The sequence below is a fragment of the Giraffa tippelskirchi genome, chromosome 10 (genome assembly GCF_054371585.1).
Source record: "Giraffa tippelskirchi isolate mGirTip1 chromosome 10, T2T-mGirTip1v1.2.pri, whole genome shotgun sequence".
NCBI lineage: Eukaryota > Metazoa > Chordata > Mammalia > Artiodactyla > Giraffidae > Giraffa > Giraffa tippelskirchi.
Window position 1 is genome coordinate 129,404,698 of NC_137284.1, and position 22,254 is coordinate 129,426,951.

The 22,254-nt window shown below is 38.7% G+C and overlaps 1 protein-coding gene across 1 annotated transcript in view; it reads right to left on the reverse strand.

Annotated features, from left to right (window-relative positions):
• Nucleotides 1-19,674: 19,674 nt before the first annotated feature.
• Nucleotides 19,675-22,254, reverse strand: part of TSPAN12 (tetraspanin 12) — a 67,419-nt gene continuing 64,839 nt past the window's right edge. Inside the window, exon 8 of the mRNA XM_081535342.1 lies at nt 19,675-21,285. Within this exon, the coding sequence (XP_081391468.1) occupies nt 20,980-21,285 (306 nt within the window). The 3' untranslated portion in view covers nt 19,675-20,979. The remainder of the gene's footprint in view (nt 21,286-22,254) is intronic.

Genomic DNA, 22,254 nt, shown 5'->3' on the forward strand with positions numbered 1-22,254 from the left:
AGTGTCACTGGTTAGTGAGTAGGGACAAGAAAGTGTAAAAAATTCTAAGTCAGAGCAAAGAGTTTGAGTTTATTACTCTAAGTGGCTTTCTAAGTATAAAAATTCGTTATGTGTTTAAATGCAGGTGTGATAAAAACGGAATATATTTTCAAAATGCCATCATGGCTGGGCTATGGAGAATACTTACAAAGACCAGAGAAGAAATCTCTTAGGAGGCAATTGCCATGGTCCAGGTAAGAGGAGAGCTGACGTGGACGAGAGTGAGAACAGTAGGATGGAGACAGTAGTAGATCCAGGAAAGACACTGAGCAAAGTGCCAGCAGAACTTGCTGAGGGATTAGACAGGAGGTGGGGAGGAGCTTATACAACTGGGTGGATTTACTGAAAATGGGGAGGCTGGGAGAATACTCTGGAAGCAAGAGGTCTGTGAGCCATGGTACATTTTAAATTCTTGTGATCCTTGTGGAAATGTCAAGGAGCAGCTGGATATATAAAACCAGAACTGCAAGGAGAGATCAAGGCTGAAGACAGAAACATAAGAATTGTGAGAAATAGGGGTGGAGTTTGGAGACGGTGCGAGAGGGTGTTGGGAAGGTGAGTATGTGCATAAAGAAGAGCTCTGAGCAGCCAGGGACCCTCCAACATTTCAAGGCAAATGAAGAAGGTGGGGCAGCAAAGAATATAGGAGGAAGTGTTTAGTGAAGGATGACGAATACCAAGAGTTTCCCAGTGGCTCAGGGATAAAAAATCTGGCTGCAATGCAGGAGCTGCAAGAGACACAGGTTCAATCCCTGAGTCGGGAAGATCCCCTGGAGGAGTAAATGGCAACCCATTCTGGTATTCTCGTCTGGAGAATCCCATGGACAGAGAAGCCTGGTGGGCTACACTCCATGGGGTCACAAAGAGTCAGACACGACTAAAGTGACTTAGCAGCAGCAGAAGTATGTGAATCAGCTGAAAAAGAATCTGTCTACTTTATGTGCTTTCTCCTGCAAAAGCTAATTTGGGTAAGGCATTGTTGTGGTTCTAAAGATATGTCCAAGAACTCTTTGATACTCCCCCTTCCAAGAAGTAGCGCTGAATTTCCCTCCCCTGTGTGTGAGCTACATGCAACTTCTAATTTATTGGATCTGGTAATAGTGATGGGCTATGACTTCAAGATCAGATTATAAAAAGATGGCAGGTTTCATTTTGGGTGAGCTTTCTTGCTCCTTCTCACTTTCTCTCTCTTGGATCACTTGATCTGAGGTGTGTGGGTGCTCCGAGGTGACTGACATACAGAGGACCTGAGAGCCCCAGTGGCAAGCTCGTCTCAACTTGCCAGCCATTTAAGTGAACCAGCTTGGAACTGGATCTTTTGTTCCCAGGCGAACCTCCAGATTACTGTTGCCTCATCCAATGTCTTCATGTGAAACCCTAAGCTAGAGCCATCCAATTGAGCAGCTCTCAGAAATTATGAGATAATAAGTATTTGTTGTTTTAAGTCACTAAGTGTCTTTTATTAAATTGAGATACAGTTCTGGTGATAGTTTCAGGTGTATAGCAAAGTGATTTAGATATATGTCTATAAACATGGATATAGAATTATATATTTTTTTCATGGTCTTTTTCCTTTTGTGTACATGCTAAGTATCTTTAGTCGTGTCTGACTCTTTGTGACCTCATGGACTGTAGCCTGCCAGGCTTCTCTGATCATGGGATTCTCCAGGCAAGAATACTGGAGTAGGTTGCCATGCCCTCTTCCAGGGAATCTCCCCAACGCAGGGATGGAACCCACGTCTGTTGCATCTCCTGCCTTGGCAGATGGATTCTTTACCACTAGCACTACCTGGGAAGCCCTTTATTCATATAAGTTGTTACAAAATATTGAGTATAGTTCCTTGTGCTATACAGTAGGTCTTTGTTGATTATATAGTAGTGTGTATATATTACCCCAAACTCCTAATTTATCCCTACCCTTCTTTCCCCTTTGGTAAATAAGCCATTAAGTTTTAGGCTTAGCATGTTAGAAGCAATAGATTACTAATGACTCAGCATAGAGGACAGAATATGCTGTGTAACAACTGTGTGTAATAAGCTTCCCCTCTACTGCTTTACTCCTAAGAGAAAAAAAAAAATCAAATATTCTAAGTGTATTTGGAGAGACCAAAATTGATCTCACTTTTTGTCCGCGCAGAAATGAGCCCTTGTGGCATGCATCTATGTGTGGGTAACATCTTCCACCTTCAACTATTTTGATCAAAGTACTACCTACCTGAATCATACCTGAATCAGTATTTCTGGTGATGAAACACTATCCCTTAGAGTCAATACACTATGTAATTCATACAGGATTCCCAAAAAGAATTGCTATAAACATTTCTCACTCTCCCTAAAACTGGAAAGTCAAGACCAAGAGAACACGGAGAGAGTAAGGAGAATGAAGAGTCAGTGAGATGTAAAGGAAAACCCCAGAAGCCTGGGCTCTACCGTCACGTGGCTGTGAGACCGGGAAAATGTATCTAGTCTTGTTCTTCAATGTCTCCATCTCTGAAATGAAGTTCTGCTTATCTCCCAGAGAGATAAGAGGGTTAAATAAAATAAAAGATGTGAAAAGTCCTGTCAAATGACAAGGTTTTAGGATAATCCTATCTGCTCCCTCTGCTAGTGGTGTGTGGATAGAAATAGATGTATAGAGGGCAATGGTTTGTTTGAGGAGGGAATACATTTATTCAGGTGACCCTAAATGTTCCTCTTTCAAATTGTTCATATATTGCATGAGCTCAGCACATTTTACTCCAAAGTACACATTTCTCCCCAAGTGTCTCAGTGTAGCTTCATACTCCTGATTCAGCTATTCTTCTATTTCACTTTTATAAGTGGTTATTAGAAGCTTGCTCTTCCTCCTCTTTGAGAATTCTCAGTCCAAGCTATTTTATTGAATTAAAGACACAGGAAATCTTGGGGAAGAGCTGTCAGTTCTGGTTGGGTAAGCTAGAGTTTTCAGCATCAGTTTCTATTCTCCTTTCTCTCTGTTAAAATCATTAAAAAGAATCACAGTCATCACAGAAGTCAGTGGTAAGCAGATGATAGTGTTAAAGGCCACTTACACATAAAACCCACACTTTGAGATGAAATGTGTATAAACAAAATACATGTGCTCTTGCTTGGCTATTGCGATAACTGTGGCATCAGACTTAAATTTTTCTTTTTTATTAGCTTCTTCCTCTCCTAACCTCTAGTATAAAGGAGAAGGGCATTCCTAGGAGAAGCGCCTGGTCTCCAGGAATGAATGAATAAAACCATCATAATGGCAAGATTGACACATCTAACTACTCAAAAAAACATGCAGAATTATCATCTCTTCATAAAAAAATTTGAATTAGAGCATCAATTTCATCTACTTCTGTCTTTGTCTTCTTAGAGGTTAATTTTTTGGTGATCAATTCTTTTTAAGGGCTTTTATGTTGAGAATTACTTTTCCAAACACCTGCAATGTGATCTGTGCTTACAAACATATTTACTTTCAACCGTTGGCTTCATCTTGATTGTTTGAGAGTTTAGAATATTTTTAGGATGAAATATTTTGGAAATACTGAAGAATAGAAAGAATAAACAAACAGTTGTGTTCTCACTACTGAGATGTAACAACTGTCAATGTTTTGCTTTGTTCGATTCAGATATTTTTATTATTTTTAAGAAAAAAAGCATTAAAATGGCAGGTGAAGATTTTCAGATTCCTTCTTCACTTGTCAGATACAAACCTAAGATTTGTATGTTACACTGACCATTTACTTTTCAATAGTTGTTATATCTATATCTATATATGTGTGTGTGTTTATATAGGTATGTATATGTATATATATACAATCTAAATGAAGTTGAGATACCAGATGTCTTTGGTATATTGTAGAAGAACACATTCAAAGATTTAGAAAGTCAGGAATTTGGACTGAATTTATCATGTGTGTCCCATTCACCAACCCAGTAAGTCTAGTCCAAGGGAGTGTTTAGAAAATACTACATTTACCAGTGCATTGAGAAATATATTATCTGCCTGCCAATACAGGAGATGCAGCAGGCACAGGTTTGATTCCTGGGTCAGGAAGGTCATCTGGAGGAGGAAATAGCAACCCACTCCAGTATTCTTACCTGGAAAATCCTGTGGACAGAGGAGCCTGGTGGGCTACAGTCCATGGGGTTGCAAAGAGTTCCCCAACACAACCAAGCACTAAACATCAACAACAACCAAGGAAAGGACAGACCTCCTAAAAAGCTCAGGGTGCTTCAAGCCAGTGTTGATGTTGAGAGATGTTCCGTTTGAATTGGGCTCTCTGATTCACACATTAAACAACAGCAGGAGGTGATGAAACACACGGACAGCAGGATTCGAGCAGTAATGAAAAGAGTTTAATCCACAGAAATCTTTGTGAGTGGCTCATTGATTATGGTGTTCCTAGAACAAATATATTTGAACACTGGATAATATAAGAAAGACATTTTTAATCTTTAATTCTTGTGAACTGAGTCTGGACTTTGACAACACAGAGAGTCACAACTTGTCACTCAATTTCCAGACTTGAGCCAGTTTGTAAACATGCACTATAAATAAAAGGAGAACCAGATTCCCTTAAGGATCTCCCTTGCCACACCACCACAGAAGGTCATGTAAATCTTCTTCCTTTAGTTTCCTAAAGCAACCTGCTGTCATTTACTATTGTGACTGTGCCGCAGGGAAAGAGGAATACTCTTCAGACATTATTGAACTGGCTCAGAACTAACACTAATTCTGAAAGTGTGGCCCTACTCAGAGGAGGGTCTTAAGGAAGTCAACGACCTACATTAAATGGAGCTGAGAAGCCAGAAAGTCTTTATTATAATACAGAGAAAGAATGCAAAAATTGACCTCATTGGTGTGAACTCATCTGTGCTTATCTATGCAGTTTCTGAATATAAATCATGCTTCAACAACAGAAAATATATCCACTTCAGCTGTTTGATCTACGGAGTAGGACTATAAAGCAGGAAGGATCAAATGAAAGTAATTGGACTAGCCCCCTCCCTTCAAAAATCACCAGGAATATGTCAGAAACAGGTGCCAGTATCAAATTTGAAAAGTAAGTGGTGGAGATTTCTGCCCAACCCATTTAATTCACCTACATGGTTTATGCCAAAGACACACGGATCTTGTAGATTTTCATGGACTCTCATAAAAATAATCAGGTAGTGTTGCCTCTTGCACTGTTGATCAAGATGTGATTAATATCATGCCACTATAAAATGTGCCAAATGCTTCTTCTCTAGACCAATTAGTAAAGACCAGAGAAGCAATTTGGTTTTATGTGGCAGGGCAATACTGTAGATTCCATTTATTAATTCAGGGCTTTCAAGACTTTGTCTCCTCTGTGATAATCAAGTTCCAGGGAGCTTGATCATCTGATCATCCCACCAAACATTATGGATGCTATTTTGGTGATATCATTCTAACTGACCCTGGAATTCAATGTGTGGGAGTAACAATTCATGAAAACTAAATTCCTGCAAGTTATCCTTCACCTTGACAAATATGACACCATTTTCTCAGCAAGCAGTCCTCCTTTATTTCTTAACTTTAACAAATTTTGGGGGGTATCGTTGCTTTATAGTGTTGTGTTAGTTTCTGCTGTACAGTGACATGAATCAGCCATATATATACACGTATCTCCTCCCTCTTGGATGTCCCTCCCATCCTTCCCCATCTCACCCCTCTAGGTCGCCATAGAGCAATGAGCTGAGCTCCCTGCGATATGCAAGAGCTTTCTACTAGCTATCTGTTTCGTACATGGTGTGTATATATTTCAGTCCCAATCTCCCAATTCATCCCATTTTCCTTTCCTTTCCAGTACCTACACATCCATCTCTATGTCTGCTTCTCTATTCGTCCCCTGCAAACAGGTTTATCTGCATCATGTTTTTAAACTCTACATATATGAGTTAATATATAATATTTGTTTTTCTCTTTCTGACTTACTTCACACCATATGATAGATTCTGCGTTCATCCATGTCTCTACAGATTCTTTATTTTGTCCCTTTACCTGATTTTTTAAACAAATGTTTCTCTTCAAACATCTCCCTTAATTAGCCTCTCTTTCATGATGTGCTCAGTTTTTTCTTAATTTTCGTACCATTTCTTCTCTGTGTCTTTCGCTGGTTGTACTTCTCCAACACACACACAAAATTATCATTCAGTTTCTGTCATTGCTCATCATCTCTTCACAGGGAATGGGTTTTTGTGTCAGAATTCATGAGGAAAGAGGACTCCAGTCTAGAAATTTTGAGTAGAAAGAGATTTAATACAGGGAATTAGAAGCATACCCAACTTAAGGGCTGAAGGAAGCAAAAGTAAGTCCAGAAGGCTCCCAGAAGTCTAGAAATGATTGCTCAGATACCATGAGGCCCTCAGTGAGACATCAGACTACAGCTGCCTCAGGAACAAATAAAGATTGGGCCTTCTGAACATCATACAAATGGCTCTTATTGGAATAAGCTACCCTGAAGCCACGTAAGAAGGAAATTTTGAGGAATGAGCACCATATTTCTTTCTTATGAAAGATAGGAAAAGGAAGAAACAGGGGCACCGCTGAGTTAACAGAAGACAATCCAGTTGTTTTCAAGGCTCTAAGATCATCACTATTAAACATCTTCTCCTTTAAGAGCCTGACTTGGCCATGACAATCTCAAACTTGAATCAAAAACAAAATCTTCTTTGCAACAGTTCCACCTTTTCTTTTCCTCTTCTGTATCTGGGACTGTATTGTCGTGAATTTTGACTTCCAAATCAGAAAGTCAAAATTTGTTTGTCCTTCACAATTTGTGAGTTTCATGATTTTCAACTTTCCATAATTGGCTTTTCTTTTCTCAACCATGTTGCAAACATAATACTTCAACTTGTCATTACGCAGTCTCTATTGTCCTACACTCAGGTCTCCCAGCCTTTGGAGTACTTTTCTTTCACACTATCCTGCATGTTACACAAATGTAAATTTCAAAACTAGGGCTCTGCTGATAAAAATACATGTGGGGTTCTTCAATGCCCTCAGAAGCCTCAGAATTAAGTCCAAAATTCATATAAGGCCCTCCATTATCTGACCCAACCTACCTCTGTGTTTCCATCTTCTCTAATCATAAAGGGCTTCTCTCTGCAGTAGACACACACGATGCTGACGCCCATCTCTTTGATTTTCATAATGACCCTAACCTGAAATATCCTTCTCATTAAAACTTGCTTCACCACAAGTACAATTTTTCCATGATGCACGAAAACTTCAGCCTACTTTGATGTCTTGCTATTTCTGAAATCCTATATCTGTACCACACACATTGCATCTAGCCTTACACTCTTTTTCAGGGTTTTTAATCCAATTCACAGATTAATGAGTACCTTCAGTTGCCAGAAACTACCAGGCACCAGTTAACAAGTCCATGTCCATTTGCCTGATCTCTCAATTAAACTGTGAGTTCCTTGAGGCAGGGATTATAACATATATATATATATATATATATATATATATATATATATATATATATATTCTGATCTTCACAGTGTCCAGCCCAACTTATTCTACATAGCAGATGTTCAATGGGTCTCACTAAACTGAACTGAATTGGTCTCAAACTTGGCAAGAGAAAAATAAGAAGATGAATTCCAAAGAAAATAAGGAAAGAATAGAAGGGAATTAGGAACTATCATTAGACATCTGATTGTCAGATTGATTCATATTGACCCTCAGCAGAATAATAGCACATTATACCTTCATCACAGCAATTTTCATCTCCAATTTTGCCAGAGGACAGCTTTTCAGAGGGAAATAGATTTTTAAGCTATGCATGTATGGAGAACTTAACAACACAAGCGCAGTTAAATTCTCACACACTTCATCCATAATATATAAAAAGTAATAGCCCAAGGCTTAATTTTTAATTCTATGCATCTATTTTTTCTCCCGTTTAACTGTTCGAGTTACCAGACCCTGCCCTTTGACAAGCATTTAAACAATGAATTCTACAACAGGGGGAAACTTTCTCCTGCCTCAGTAAGTAACAGATGCTTTCTGTATTTCTTTACTAGATCAATCAAAGACCATTATTTATAGGCCTATCTTGTTAAACTTTCTTTTAAGAATAAGGAAAAGAATACATTCTGAGAGCATGGTAGAGATATTCTGGATTGGAGCAGAATGAAATCTCTGAGGAGTGGAAGAGAGGCTACATCTGATTGCCTAGCTTGTTGCTGAATCATTGCAAGGTCCCAACCTATCAGGCTTAATAGCTGGCTCAGCATTTGATTTGTTCAGTTCTGCTTAAAGTAAAGCAGGAGAGGGACTTCTTTTGTGGTTGAGTGGTTAAAACTTCACCTTCCAATGCAGGGGGTGTGGGTTCGACCCCTGGTCAGAGAGCTAAAACCCCACATGCCCTGCAACCAAAAAACCAGGACATAAAACAGAAGCAATATTGTAACAAATTCAAAAAAGACTTTTTAAATAGTCCACGTCACAAAAAATCTAAAAAAAAAAAAAAAATTAAAGCAAGAGAAATTATGCTAAGTTCTAATAAATGATTAATGACTAGGCACTAGGATTCATAAATTGCTCAAGTGGTTAATGAAGAAAATGTCAGCGATGCTCAGGGCATGACTGAGAACATACAGTTCAAGTAGGAGCAAGGTAGGAAGTGAACCACAGTCCAAACAGGCAAGTAGGGACCTAGCCTATAGGAAATGGGGTTCAAGCACTGTCAGGGATTGAGATATCTCTTAAATTTCCTAGCATCCCCATGACAGTTTCCTCATGCCCATGTTTTTTCCCTCCCTCCATGTCCTCCCCAAAGCAACCACTGATCTACTCTTTTGTTACCACAGATTAATTTGCATTTTCTAGAGTTTTGTATAAGCTGAATCACATAGTATGCACTGTATTTATAGTTTGGCCTCTTTCATTCAGCTTAATTCTTGTGATTTTTACCAATGTTGCTTTGAATATCCATAGATACACAAAGGGAAAAGGAATGTTTTGGTACCTTATCTAAGAAATTACCTGATCTGAGGTTACAGATCTTTTCCTATGTTTTTATATAAGTATTGTTTTTTAGTTGTATATTTATGTTTGTGACCAGTTTTCAGTTACTTTTGTTCATAGTCTGAGGCATGGAACAAAGTTGAAGGGGGAAGTTTTATTTGTTTTTGTGTTCAGTTCAGTTCAGTCTCTCAGTCGTGTCCGACTCTTTGCGACCCCATGAATTGCAGCACGCCAGGCCTCTCTGTCCATCACCAACTCCCGGAGTCTACCCAAACCCATGTCCATCGAGTCGGTGATGCCATCCAACCATCTCATCCTCTGTCGTCCCCTTCTCCTCCCACCCCCAATCCTACCCAGCATTAGGGTCTTTTCCAATGAGTCAACCCTTCACATGAGGTGCCCAAAGTATTGGAGTTTCAGCTTCAACATCAGACCTTCCAATGAACACCCAGGATTGATCTCTTTTAGGATGGATTGATTGGATCTCCTTGCAGTCCAAGGGACTCTCAAGAGTCTTCTCCAACACCACAGTTCAAAAGCATCAATTCTGTGGTGCTCAGCTTTCTTCACCGTCCAACTCTCACATCCATACATGACTACTGGAAAAACCATAGCCTTGTTTTTGTGTATGGATATCTAATTTTTACAGTGCTATTTGTTGAAAGTAAAGACTATCCTTTTACCACTAAATTGTCTTTGCCACTGAATTGTCTTTGCACTTATGCTCGAAATTAGTTGTTCTTATATATATAGGGTTTATTGCTGGACTTTTTATTCTGTTTCATGACTCTATTTGTCTATTTTGATATCAGTACCACATAGTCTTGATAGCATTGTAACATTCTTCAAAATTCCATAGTATTTGTCCTTAAAATTTGTTCTTCTGGTACAAGTTTTTAAAAATATTTTAGTTCTTTTGCATTTTCATATGAATTTGAGAATTAGCTTGTCAATTTCTTGATACTCATGGAAATTATATTGAGCCAAAAGATCAACTGAGGACAAATTATCATATTAACAATAATAATCTTTCTGATTCAGGAGCATGCTATAGATCTTCATTTACTTAGGTGTTACTTAATTTCTCTCAAAAATGCTTTACAGACTTCAATATATAGGTTTTTCATATCTTTTTCATTCCAAGAAATATCTTTAACTTTTAGTATCAAAGTGACTGAACTGAACTGAAAGTGAAAGTCACTCAGTCGTGTCTGACTCTTTGGGACACTATGGACCATAGCCTGCCAGGTTCCTCTGTCCATGGAATTCTCCAGGCCAGAATACTGGAGTGGGTAGCTGTTCCCTTCTCCAGGGGATTTTCTCAACCCAGGGATTGAACCCAGGTCTCCCACATTGCAGGCAGATTCTTTACCAGCTGAGCCATCAGGGAAGTCCAAGAATACTGAAGGGGGTAGCCTATTACTTCTCCAGCGGATCTTTCCAACCCAGGAACTGAACCAGGGTCTCCTGCATTGCAGGTGGATTCTTTACCAGCTGAGCTACTGGGGAAGCCTTTTAGTATCTTAATGTGATTATAAATCCATGCTCAGTTAATTGTGTCTCATCCTTTGTGACCCAATGGACTGTAGCTTGCCCAGCTCCTCTGTCTATGGGATTCTGCAGGCAAGAATACTGGAAACGGTTGCCATTTCCTTCTCCAGGGGATCGTCCCTACCCAGGGAATGAATCTGGGTCTCCTTCATCTCTTGAATTGGCAGGTGGATTTGTTAACCTACTGAGCCACCTGGAAAGCCCATAATTATAAACGGTACTTTTCAATTTCAATTTTTGGTTGTTGGTTGTATTTTGCATTCTTCCTAAAAGAGCTTATTAATTCTAATAGTACTTTTGTAGATTTCATTGGATTTTCTATAGAGACAATCATGTGGTCTACAAATAAAGAAAATCTGGATCTTTTTGAATTCTTTTTCTTGCCTTGTAGAATAAGAAAAAAGTCTCATGTAGTAGCCCCTCTATTATCCTTTAACATCTCATGTATGGTCTGTTGACAATGGATTTTTTTCAGCTCTTGTATGTCTGAAAACGTTTTCACTTTATCTCATTGAAAAGACTTTTCTATGGGTAGAGAGCTCTAATTTGATAATTTTTTATTTCCACGCTAGATATTATTCCACTGCCCTCTTGAATACATTGTTTTGTCATGATGATGCTTGTTCCTCTCTACATAAAGACTGTTTTCCTCTGACCCCTTTCAAGATTTGATTATATTGTGCCTTGATGTAATTTTCTTTCATGTTTTTGTGGTTGGAGTCCTTTGATATTCTTGGATCTTTTAAAATCAAATTTGGATTCTTTATCGCATTGCAGGAGGATTCTTTACCATCTGAGCCACCAGAGAAGCCCACATGTACAGCTATGGCTGATTCATGTCAATGTATGGCAAAAACCACTACACTATTGTAAGGTAATTAGGATCAAAAAAATAAATAAATAAAGTCAGACTAGAAACAAGCAAAAAAATCAAACTTGGAAATTTTTTCTAACATTTATTCCAGTCCTTCTTTTGCCCCTTTCCTTTGAGGACACCAAGAACATGTATGTTAGACCGTTTGAACTTGTCACCATTCAGTGATGCACTTTCCACTGTTTCTGATTTTTTTCCATCACTGGTTTCTTTTTGGCAGAATTTATACTGCTATGTCTTGAAATGCACTAGCCTTCTTCCTCAGTGACTAGCGTTCTGTTAGTTCTCTCCAGTGTATCTTTCACATCACACTTTACAGTTTTCATCTCTAAAAATTTCTTTATTAAAAATATGTTCCCATCTCTGCTTCATTTTTTTAACACATGGAACACCACAATAATTATTCCTTTAATACCTTTGCTAACTTTAACATGTATTCTGGATCTGTTTCAATTTATGTTTTTCTTTTCACTTAGGATCATATTTTCTCGCTTTTTAGCTAATCATCTTTGACTGGTTATCAAATTTTATAAATGTTCCCTTTATGCTCCATCAAGGAGACCTTTGTATTTCCTTAAATAGTCTTGAGCTTTGTTCCATATGTACTCATAGTATGTGGAAACAGTCTGATAATCTAAGGTCTTACTTTTATGTTGTATTTGGTGCCAGTAGAGTCACACTAATTTGAAGGCTAATTATTCTTCACTACCTAGGTGAGCCTTTCTGAGTATTCTACCTACTACCCTGTGAATTATGAGATTTTCTAGTCTGGCTGGTGAAACAGCACTATTCCCAGCCATACGTGGGCACCAGGCATTGCTCTAATTCTTTTGAATATGTTGAACATACTCTATTGAACACTCAAAGGGGACAGTCTACATATCCATCAGGCTTTTTGTCTGTGCATCTCTCTCCTCCATTACCCAGTGCTCCAAACTTGTAATGCCCTAGTCTCCCTGAATTCTGAGCTCCATTTCTTCTCATTGTGGAGTTCTCTAGGCTCTACTTAGATTCTCCGTCCTTTCGCCACATCCTGGAAGCTCTCTCAAGGCAATAAGTTGGGAAAACCATAGGACTCACCTCTTTTATTACCAACCTCATAGATCACTATCCTTTCTTGCCTGATGTTTAATGTTTTAAAATCCATGTTTCAAATATTTTGTTATTGTTGTTTATTTCAGGCAGGAGGGTAAATTTCGTTCCTGTTAGTCCATGTTGGCTGGAAGCAAAAATCCTATTTTACATTTTCAATGTTGATAGCAATAGATTAAAAAATTTCTTTTCTTATACAAACAAAGACAGTATGTATACCTTCCACATAGTTAAACCAAAATAAAGTTTTAGTTAAATATATTTAAATGACTCTAGCTTGTCCTTTTGATAACGTCTATCAAAAAGGAATGTGTCACACACATATGAAACATATGAATATAAATTTTGAATATACACACAAAATCAGGAAGAAATACAAGTGAGTAAAATTTAGCAATATATTAAATTGACAATATGCCATGACCAATAAATTAAAAATAATTTAGGAAATTTGTTACCACAATGTGCTCAGTTGCTGTCATGTCTGACTCTTTGGAATCCCATGGACTATAGCCCACAAGACTCCTCTGTCCATGGAATTTTTCAGGCAAGAATACTGCAGAGGATGGCCATTTTCTACTCCAGGGGCTCTTCCTGACCCAGAGATCGAACCAGGGATTAAACCTCTTACATCTCCAACATTGGCAGGTAGATTCTTTACCACTGAGTCACCAGGAAAGCCCCCATTCTACACTTGATCTTAGTCAAAACAGCAAGAAACCATAGCCCACTTACAAAGCAGTTAAGATCATGAACCCTGAGTTTTAAAAAATCTGTTAAAATCCCAACCTTATAATTTACTGGCCATATAATTCTGGGCATGTTTCTTAACGTCACTGATCCATACTTACCTTGGCTTTATAAAACTGACCTCATTGGGATTACGAGAAGAATAAATCAAACACTCTGATGTACTCAGCAAAAAATTTTGGATTACCACATATATATATTTTTTTTAAGTTGCTTTCTGGAATTTGCATGGAAATTGCAACATTAGTAGTGATCTGCTCCAACCTCCAGCTCTCCAGAGATTTCTTCAAGGATGTGCACTCAGCTTTTACTCTGTACACTCCCAGTTAAATAAATGTAGATTTAAAAGTTACAGGATTGCGAGTTGGGCATAAAAGCATTTTATAAATCTAAGATGCTATTATATGATTAGACCACAAATACAATTTGATAGTTCACTCAGACATTAGTAAGACTTGGCTAAGCTCTAAACACATTCTGCAGATCCAATCTATATCCATTTATAGCTAAAGAAGTACTTAGCCTTTGATAACCCAGTGTCCCATCTCACTCAAGAGACGACCTTCTTTAGAGCAGTTTCTCCTTCTTGGAATCATTTTGGACAATAGCTTTTGATTCATTTAACCAACTCACAGTTCATGCATATATTAATTCACATACATAGTGATTTATAATATACATAAGAAACACTATCTAGGTTTATGCAAAATGCTGAGTGGGATACAAAATGGCATAATATTTTCTCTCAAGTGAGACCAGATATATAAAGAGAAAATACTATCAATGAAAAATAATATTATAAAATGGAAAATGCAAGGAGCAAAGTAGCAACAAATTAATACTGAGCTCAGAGAAGGAAGGATGGCTAAGGGGTGGAGTGGTCAGGGAAAGCTTCAGAGAGGGAGTGGCTGCTACACTGGGACCTGAAGGTTGAGTGCAAGGTGAACTATGGCGATGATTGGCACGTCAGGGAAGCACCATAATGTGAGCAAAGTCAAGGAGGCCAGGATGTGTGGGATGGTGGAGGCAATGAGGGAACCATGATTGGCCCATCTGGTGGTATACAGGGACAAGTGGGAAAGTTTTAGGGGATAGGTTGGAAAAAGAAGTTTAAGTGGAAGATTTTATTCTGCAAACACTTAGGCATGCAGCAGAGATGGCTAGTGGACTCAAATACCCACTTGCCTCTCCTTCTATGGTCATTGAACTTCCTGGCTTAACTGGATACATGGGTCTCCAGAACAAAGACTGTTTCCCACTCACCCCTCCCGCCATGATAAGTGAATGAAAGCAGTGTGGGCCTCTGAACATGTCCTCAAAGGAAAGAGGCGAGCCTCCTCCCCTTTCACTTTTCACTTTCCCCAACCTGCCACCTGAATTGTGGAAGTCAAGTGTGTCATTTGGGACCAGGTGAATAAGGGGAGCATCATGGCCCAGCCCAGTAGCAGGAGAGGAGTCTGACACTCTGACATCCTCAGGCAGCAAGCCTCGGGCTACTCACACATGTATGTTTTGTGAAATATAAAATCACTTCTACTTTGTGTAAGCCATGATATATTACATATACAGTGTGTGCTGAGCTATTGCTACCCTGTAGTCCTCACTCAGCCAGGCAAGACCTGGGATGGCCAGGCACCTCTGAGGCTCGCTGACCCAGTGTGCCATAGAAATGACTTACACACTAACAAATTGGGACGCTCTGTCTTAGTTTAAACAAGGAATCCCTGGAAGTGTGTAAGGAAGTGACATGCTAAAATTGTGTTTTACAAGAATTAATTTGAGCAACATATTAGTGTTAGTTGGAGCTAGAATTGGGGATTGGAAGAATTTATAGCAAAGGGGCATGATAAAACTCTTTGAGATGATGAAATGTTCTATATTGTGATTGTGGTTTTGATTATGAGTGTGTGTGTGCATGAGTATGTATAATATATGTATGTTTGTCAAAACAAATACTTGTGTGTGTGTGTGTGTGTGTGTGTGTGTGCTGTGCTTAGTCGCTCAGTCATGTCCAACTCTTTGCAACCCCATGGACTGCAGCACACCAGGCCTCTGTCCCTCACCGTCTCCCGAAGTTTGCCCAAGTTCATGTTCATTGCACTGGTGATGCCCTCTAGCCATCTCATCCTCTGACACCCTCTTCTTCTGCCTTCAATCTTTCCCAGCAACAGGGACTTTTCCAATGAGTCAGCTCTTTGCATTAGATAATCAAAATACTGGAGTTTCAGCTTCAGCATCAGTCCTTCCAATGAGTATTCAGGGTTGATTTCCCTTAAAATTGACTGATTTGATCTCGTCCTTGAGGATATATATATATATATATCCTCAGTAAAACTGATTAGAGAAATTAAGTTGGCTGTGTGTGCAAAACAGATCAGTGGGAGGAGACAAGGGGTGGGGAGAACAATATATGACTTCAAACAAAGCTTTAGATCATTTGAACTTGTTCTGGGAATATAGTGGGAAGAAGGAAATTATTAGACAAAAAAGTCGTTTTGAGGGAAGAAGTTAACAGAATTTGGGGACAAATTGGTCCTGGAGATACTGATTCACATGTGAGAGGATCTGACTTTTCTATGTGAGACGTGAGCTGAGCTTCCCCACAGGCTGGTGAAGATGCCACATCACAAAACTGAGAGGGAGGAAGATGAAGAGCCACACTTACTACTTAAATATATTTTCCAGTCTCTCCTAGTCCTTTTTCACATGTAAAATGAGGTTAATGATGCTATAGATTGTGAAAAAGTTGTGAACAGCAGAGAGAAAAAAAATGTGGAAAACACCTAGCACCTTCTGGCCTGGCACCTGGTAGGCACCCATGAGCGCATGAGACTAAGAATAGCTGTAATAATCACATATTATAATAGAAAATAAATGAGCTTCCAAGATGATATTGAAGACTGTCCATATGTGTTTCTAGGAGGTGGTTGAACACTGTCAATGTTTGTGCACATGAAGAAATAAGACCTCAGCTATTAGGAGAGACAAAGTCACTGGTAAATCACAGAAAGATAGGAAGTGGGGTCAGGTAAGGCAACATGGCAGTTGGCAGTATTGTTTCAAAAGGAGGCGGCTCCATTTGCCACAGAAGATTCAGTGGTGCGTTCATTTCTCTTTTCTTTACCTCCCTTGACTCACACCCAGGTGAGGGAGTTGAGACAAAAAGATCTTGTAGCATGCTGCTTAAGATTCCCCTCATACAAGATTTGGTTCTCAGCCCATTTTCTGTCAGGCTTCCTGAGATAGGAAAGCAATGCATAAAAATTCTCAGGCTTGAAGTGAACTCTCCTGAGCTCCAGATGGGAATTTACAGCTGCCTGTAGACACCTCCATCTGCATGTCCTGCAGGCACGTCCAACCCAGCATATCCCAAACCAAATTAATTACCTTCCCACACACCAGTTTCCCCCTCCGGTCTTCTGTCTAGGTTAATGCCATAGCCAATTTCCCAGCACAAAATCTAGACACTTCAGTTCTTTCACTTCTCATCTCACACTCACCAAGATCGGTCTGCTGTCAATTTTTGTGGATTCGCGCTTTTGTCATTTGTGCTCTGCACTCCGTTTTTTGACCTCCATTGCCCTAGGGAAGTTTCTGCTGTCTCCTGGAGTACGACAACAGCAATCAGCCTGGCCCTCTCCAGAGGCTTCATGTCCAACTCTTTGTGGCCCCATGGACTGCAGCCTGCCGGGTTCCTCTGTCCATGGAAGTTTCCAGACAAGAAAACTGGAGTGGGTTGTCATTTCCTATTCCAGGGGATCTTCCTGACCCAGGGATCAAAATTGCAACTATTGTGTCTCCTACCTTAGCAGGCAGATTCTTTACCACTGCTCCATCTGGTGGCATATGAGTTCTTTACCACTTAATGGCACCTGGGAAGCCCTTCAGGAGGCTTTAGGGTCCTGCAACTCCAAAGCACTCCTTAATGGATACCAGCAAAACGATGGCCCACCCCACAGAGCTGCGTAATGGATGTACCTGTGCCTGTTTCCAGCTTCTCAAGTGGCTAATCCAGTTAAATTCCCCAAGCACAAATCACTTCTCTTTCTGAAAATGCTTCGGTAACTCACTACTGAGTTCACAGAACAAAGTCCCCAAATTTCTTCCATTTCCTTTTCCAAAGGACTTCCCTCGTAGCTCAGTTGGTAAAGAATCTGCCTGTAGTGCAGGAGACCTGGGTTCGATTCAGGAATGGGAAGATCCCCGGGAGAAGGAAATGGCAGCCCACTCCAGTATTCTTGCCTGAGAAATCCCATGGACAGAGAAACCTGGCAGGCTACTGTCCATGGGGTCACAGCAATAGGACACAACTTAGCAACTAAACCACCACCACCTTTCTCATGGTTTCTCTTCAAGCTTTCTATGCTCCATCTATGTACATTGAATGGCAAGCCCTGTCCTTCAAACAGTGTAACTATTTTCCCCCAACACTTTCAGCACCATTTCCACTTCTTAAAATTTTTTATGACCTGGACATCTTTTCTTATCTTTTTATTTTGCATTGGAGCATAGCTAATTAACAATGTTGTGATAGTTTCAGGTGGGCCGCAAAGGGTTTCAGCCATGCATATACATGTATCTACTCTCCCCCAAACTCGCCTCTCATCCAGGCTGTCACAAACATTGAACAGAGTTCCGTAGGCTATATAACAGGTCCTTGTTTGTTATCTGTTTTAAACATAGCAGTGTGTACATGTTGATTTCAATCTCCCCAACCATCCCTTTATCCCACCTGTCCCCCTGCTCCATAGTAACCATAACTTTGCTCTCTAAGTCTGTGAGTCCAAATAATGTAATTTTTTAACCTCAGAGTTAGTGGCTTCTGGAATATTCTGCATGAGCTAGCTAAACTCCCCTCTTCCTTCCTGACTCAGGTGGAAGGCCACCTTCTTCATCTCATATTCTTAAGCAGGGCCCCATTAGCTGAGTATTCTTATGTTATTCTCATTGGTGGCTAGTACAACCAGATTTTACAATGTAAGAGGACAGATACCATTTCTTATTGTCATCTCTGAATCTCCAGGGCATTTTGAATTGCCTATTTACCAGTATGAAAATAATCTTCTTAATTTCTTACTATAAGAAATACTGATTTTTTTTTTACAAAATAAAGCTTTTAAAAATAGCAAATAAAACTATTTGTTTGCAATGTGCACAAACAGTGAATTCCCTCAGCTCACTGTATTAAATACACTTTTTAAAGTCCCTTGCAGTTTTATTATTCCAGGTGCACTGCTACCATAAGAAGCCTTTGTGGTCTACTGCTATAAATGTCATCTGGTCCCATTAAGCAGTATATAAGTGCATGAGGTGATTGTCTAAATTTATGTCAGGTATTCTTGAGAGTATTAAGTCAGTTAATACATCAAAAATTTAGAAATTAACTATTTATAATTTGGGGGGGTTTTTTGTTGTTTTTTTTTTACTGAGCTCAACATAATGTATGCTTGTTCTTTCTGTGACTGTAAAATATGTCAAAAGAGAAGCAACAAAATTAGACTACTATCCAAATAATTCAAATAATACAGCTGTCTTAATTACTTGGCATTTTAGGTGAAATTATGGGAAGTCGAGGTGTTGAAGAAATTAGAAAAAGAGATATTTGTTTTTGTTTTTGTTTTTGACCACACTATGCAGTATGTGGGCTTCCCAGGTGGTGCTAGTGGTAAAGAATCTGCCAGCTAAAAGACATAAGAGATGAAAGTTCAATCCTCGTGTTGGGAAGATTCCCCTGGAGGAGGACATGGCAACCCACTCCAGTGTTTTTGTTTGAAGAATGCCATGGACAGAGGAGCCTGGTGGGCTACAGTCCATGAGGTCGCAGAGTCAGACACAACTGAAGCGATTTAGCACACGTGAAGTACGTGTCATCTTAGTTCCCTGACCCATGGTTCAAACCCATGCCTCCTGCAGTAGAAGTGTGGAGTCTTAACCACTGTACCACCAGGGAAGTCCTTGGGGATGCTTATGGTTCTGATTGAGCAAGTTATCTACTCAATTTGTATTTAAATTATGGTAAAGATGATACTTAGCAGTTGATTTCAAATATTGTATTCCTTAGGCTAATTTTCTTTAGAAAATTAAGAAACTGAGATACAAAAACATTGAGAAGATAAATTGACATAAATGGGCATATTTTGCACTATATCAGACAACTACATTATTTATCATTTAGCTCAAAAAGAAAACTTGTAAAGTAAATGGGCAGCTTTTTGTCATTTTTCAGTAAACATACATATTCTTACAGGGTAACTTTGGGTTTTGGAGATAGTTATTATTACTTTATTCAACCATATTGTCTCAGATTTTCCCCCTTGCTAATATTTTGAATGGTGAAAGTGATTATAAAGTATAAAAATTAGACACAGGCAAATTTTTACTCGCTAGAAAATATTTATTGACACATTTTAATTTCCTTTCTATTTTCTGAGAAATTAACATAATACACAAAATACAGTAAAATGCACTTTTCCCATTTCAAATAAATATAGTTTACTCTTGTAAAAAATTTAATAATCTGCATAATTCACCACAGTATCTTAATCCGTGAAATAAGGCAAAAAAAAATCTCTAGCTAAATTGTCACTTACTTTAAGATTCTCTTGGCTTTTTGCTAGAGAAAAGGAAAACTATTCGCTGTAGAATTAGATTGAGACTTGCAGACTGCTGCTTCTGGTTTGGAGAGAGCAAAGATAAGTTCCTTTATAAAGTTTAGTGTCAAAATGAGTCTCAGTTTGGCAGAAGGATAACATCCAGGTCTTTGCTGAATGAACTAAAATTATGTGTAAACTTTTTTTTTGCTAATACTTCCTAGAAACTAGACTGCATTCTGAATTATAATGATTCCTTTGTATCACATGAGTAATTTTTCAAAATTAGTGGTTAAGTATTTAACAGTTATGTATGTAATATAAACCCAAGACAGAATTTTAAAGCTCTATTAACAGAAAAGGTTAAAATAATGGTGCTATACAGTATGGATTTATCCTTTTCACAATTGTTATTCTTAATGTTATAAGAACTGAAGTCTACTGAATTATACAGACTTAACGCAGACTCATATACACATATATCCCTGATCAGTTTGAGACAATGTTATAGTTTGCTCTTGTAAGTAGTAAGAATATTTTTAGTAACCAGCAAAAATCACATTTAGGTAGTCACCAATCTTCAGAGTGTACTTATGTATAATCTATTTCTCCTCAAAAGAATATATCACGAAGTAATAAAAGTCATTAGTACTGTCTAAATTCCTATGTTAGCAGTTATTTGGAACTTTATATACTAGTAAGCTTACGGAAGTAAATCAAATTTTACTGGAGCTCCAACTCCACCTAGCATGTTTCGGCACATTTACATGGATGCAGAAATGCTGGTCAAACTCTGCCAAAGCATAAGCCTCAAAGCATAACTGCGTTCAGTAAAAATCTTACACAGGCTATAAAGTGGGTATTAGATCTGTCCTCAGCATTACAAAAGGCATCAACTATTGTCCAGGTGGTGCTTTATCTCATATGGAACTTTTCCCACTTCCTTTTAAAGAGTGGAACATTATGTGCTTGGGTATCCTTTTATGGCAACATTTTCATTTCTACACATTTCTGAAACAGTTAAGTGTATGTTCAAAAAATTCACAAGTCCAGTAAAATAAATTTGTGGTTTCCTTCTTTGACAGTCTCTATAATTCTTCCATCTCAAAATGTGTGTTAAAGCTGTTCGCCATGGATGTGTGTTCAAAGATCCTCGACAGGCTTGGTTTCAACAGTTCCACTGAGTGACAAGGCAGGTGCTGAGTGGTGTCATTCTTCAGAGCCATCATTTGGTCTGTCCCAGGCTCCCGTCTGTCATAGTAGAGAGCCCAGAGCAGAGTAATGGTGAGAATCATGGCCAGGATCTGTGTCACTCCAATGGAGATCCCCAGAAACCTCAGCACCTGCAGTTGTTTGGTTCCTCTCAAAAAGGAATACATTTTCTTCCCACAACCCTGTAAAAGAAATAATATGGTCAATATTCCTCTGACTGTGTTACAGAGGATCAAAATAGTGAAAAAAATAATCACCCATCAGTTAGTGGAACCAAACAACTTGAATTACAAACTTTTAAGATAGTGACTCTCAATAGGGTACCCCTGTGAGCAGCAGGATGGGAGATAGAGGTGTGCATTCTTTGAAAATAAATTTTAATTATTAAAATAACTGCCTTCTTGTTGCCTTCCCCAGATTCTATAAATAACTCAACTAAATCAAGGAAACCAAGGCTACTGAATCAGCCTATTGTTAATTTGTGCATTATAGCGGAGGAGAGGAATGCATAATACGTAACTCTTAAATTTCCAAAGACACTTATAAGTAACTCTACCCTAGTAAGTCATTACTCTTAAGAAATAAAAATCATGTAAACCTAGTCACAGACACATTTCAATAACTACCTTTTCTGGTATACCATGTAATGCAAATTAACAGCAAAATATTAGCAAAGTTTCATCAATTTCACCAAAAGTGAAGTTAAAATATTTTTAAGTAATACTATTGATACTTAACACTGCTTTAATAAAATAACTTCTCTAGTCATCTTGCCTATTTAATACACACACACACACAACACAGTGGGAAACCAAAATAGATGACACAAAGACAATCACCGACGTTCAAGTGTTTTTCAAAGAGTTCCACTGAGGTAATTCATCAGAACCCATTCGCACTTATGCTTACATGTAATTCTAACAAACATCCTTATATGACACTATATGGATCATGAACTGCAGAGCCAGAATTCTGAATTCAAATCCCTGCTCTGCTATTTATAAGCTTTGTGACTTTGGTCACGTTACTTAATCTCTCTGTGACTCAGTTTTCTCGTATGAAAACATGAATGCTAATAGGGCCAGCCTGTTTGTGATCTTGGGAAAATTAAATGAACAAGCCCAATTAAACATCTAGAATGTGATCTCATA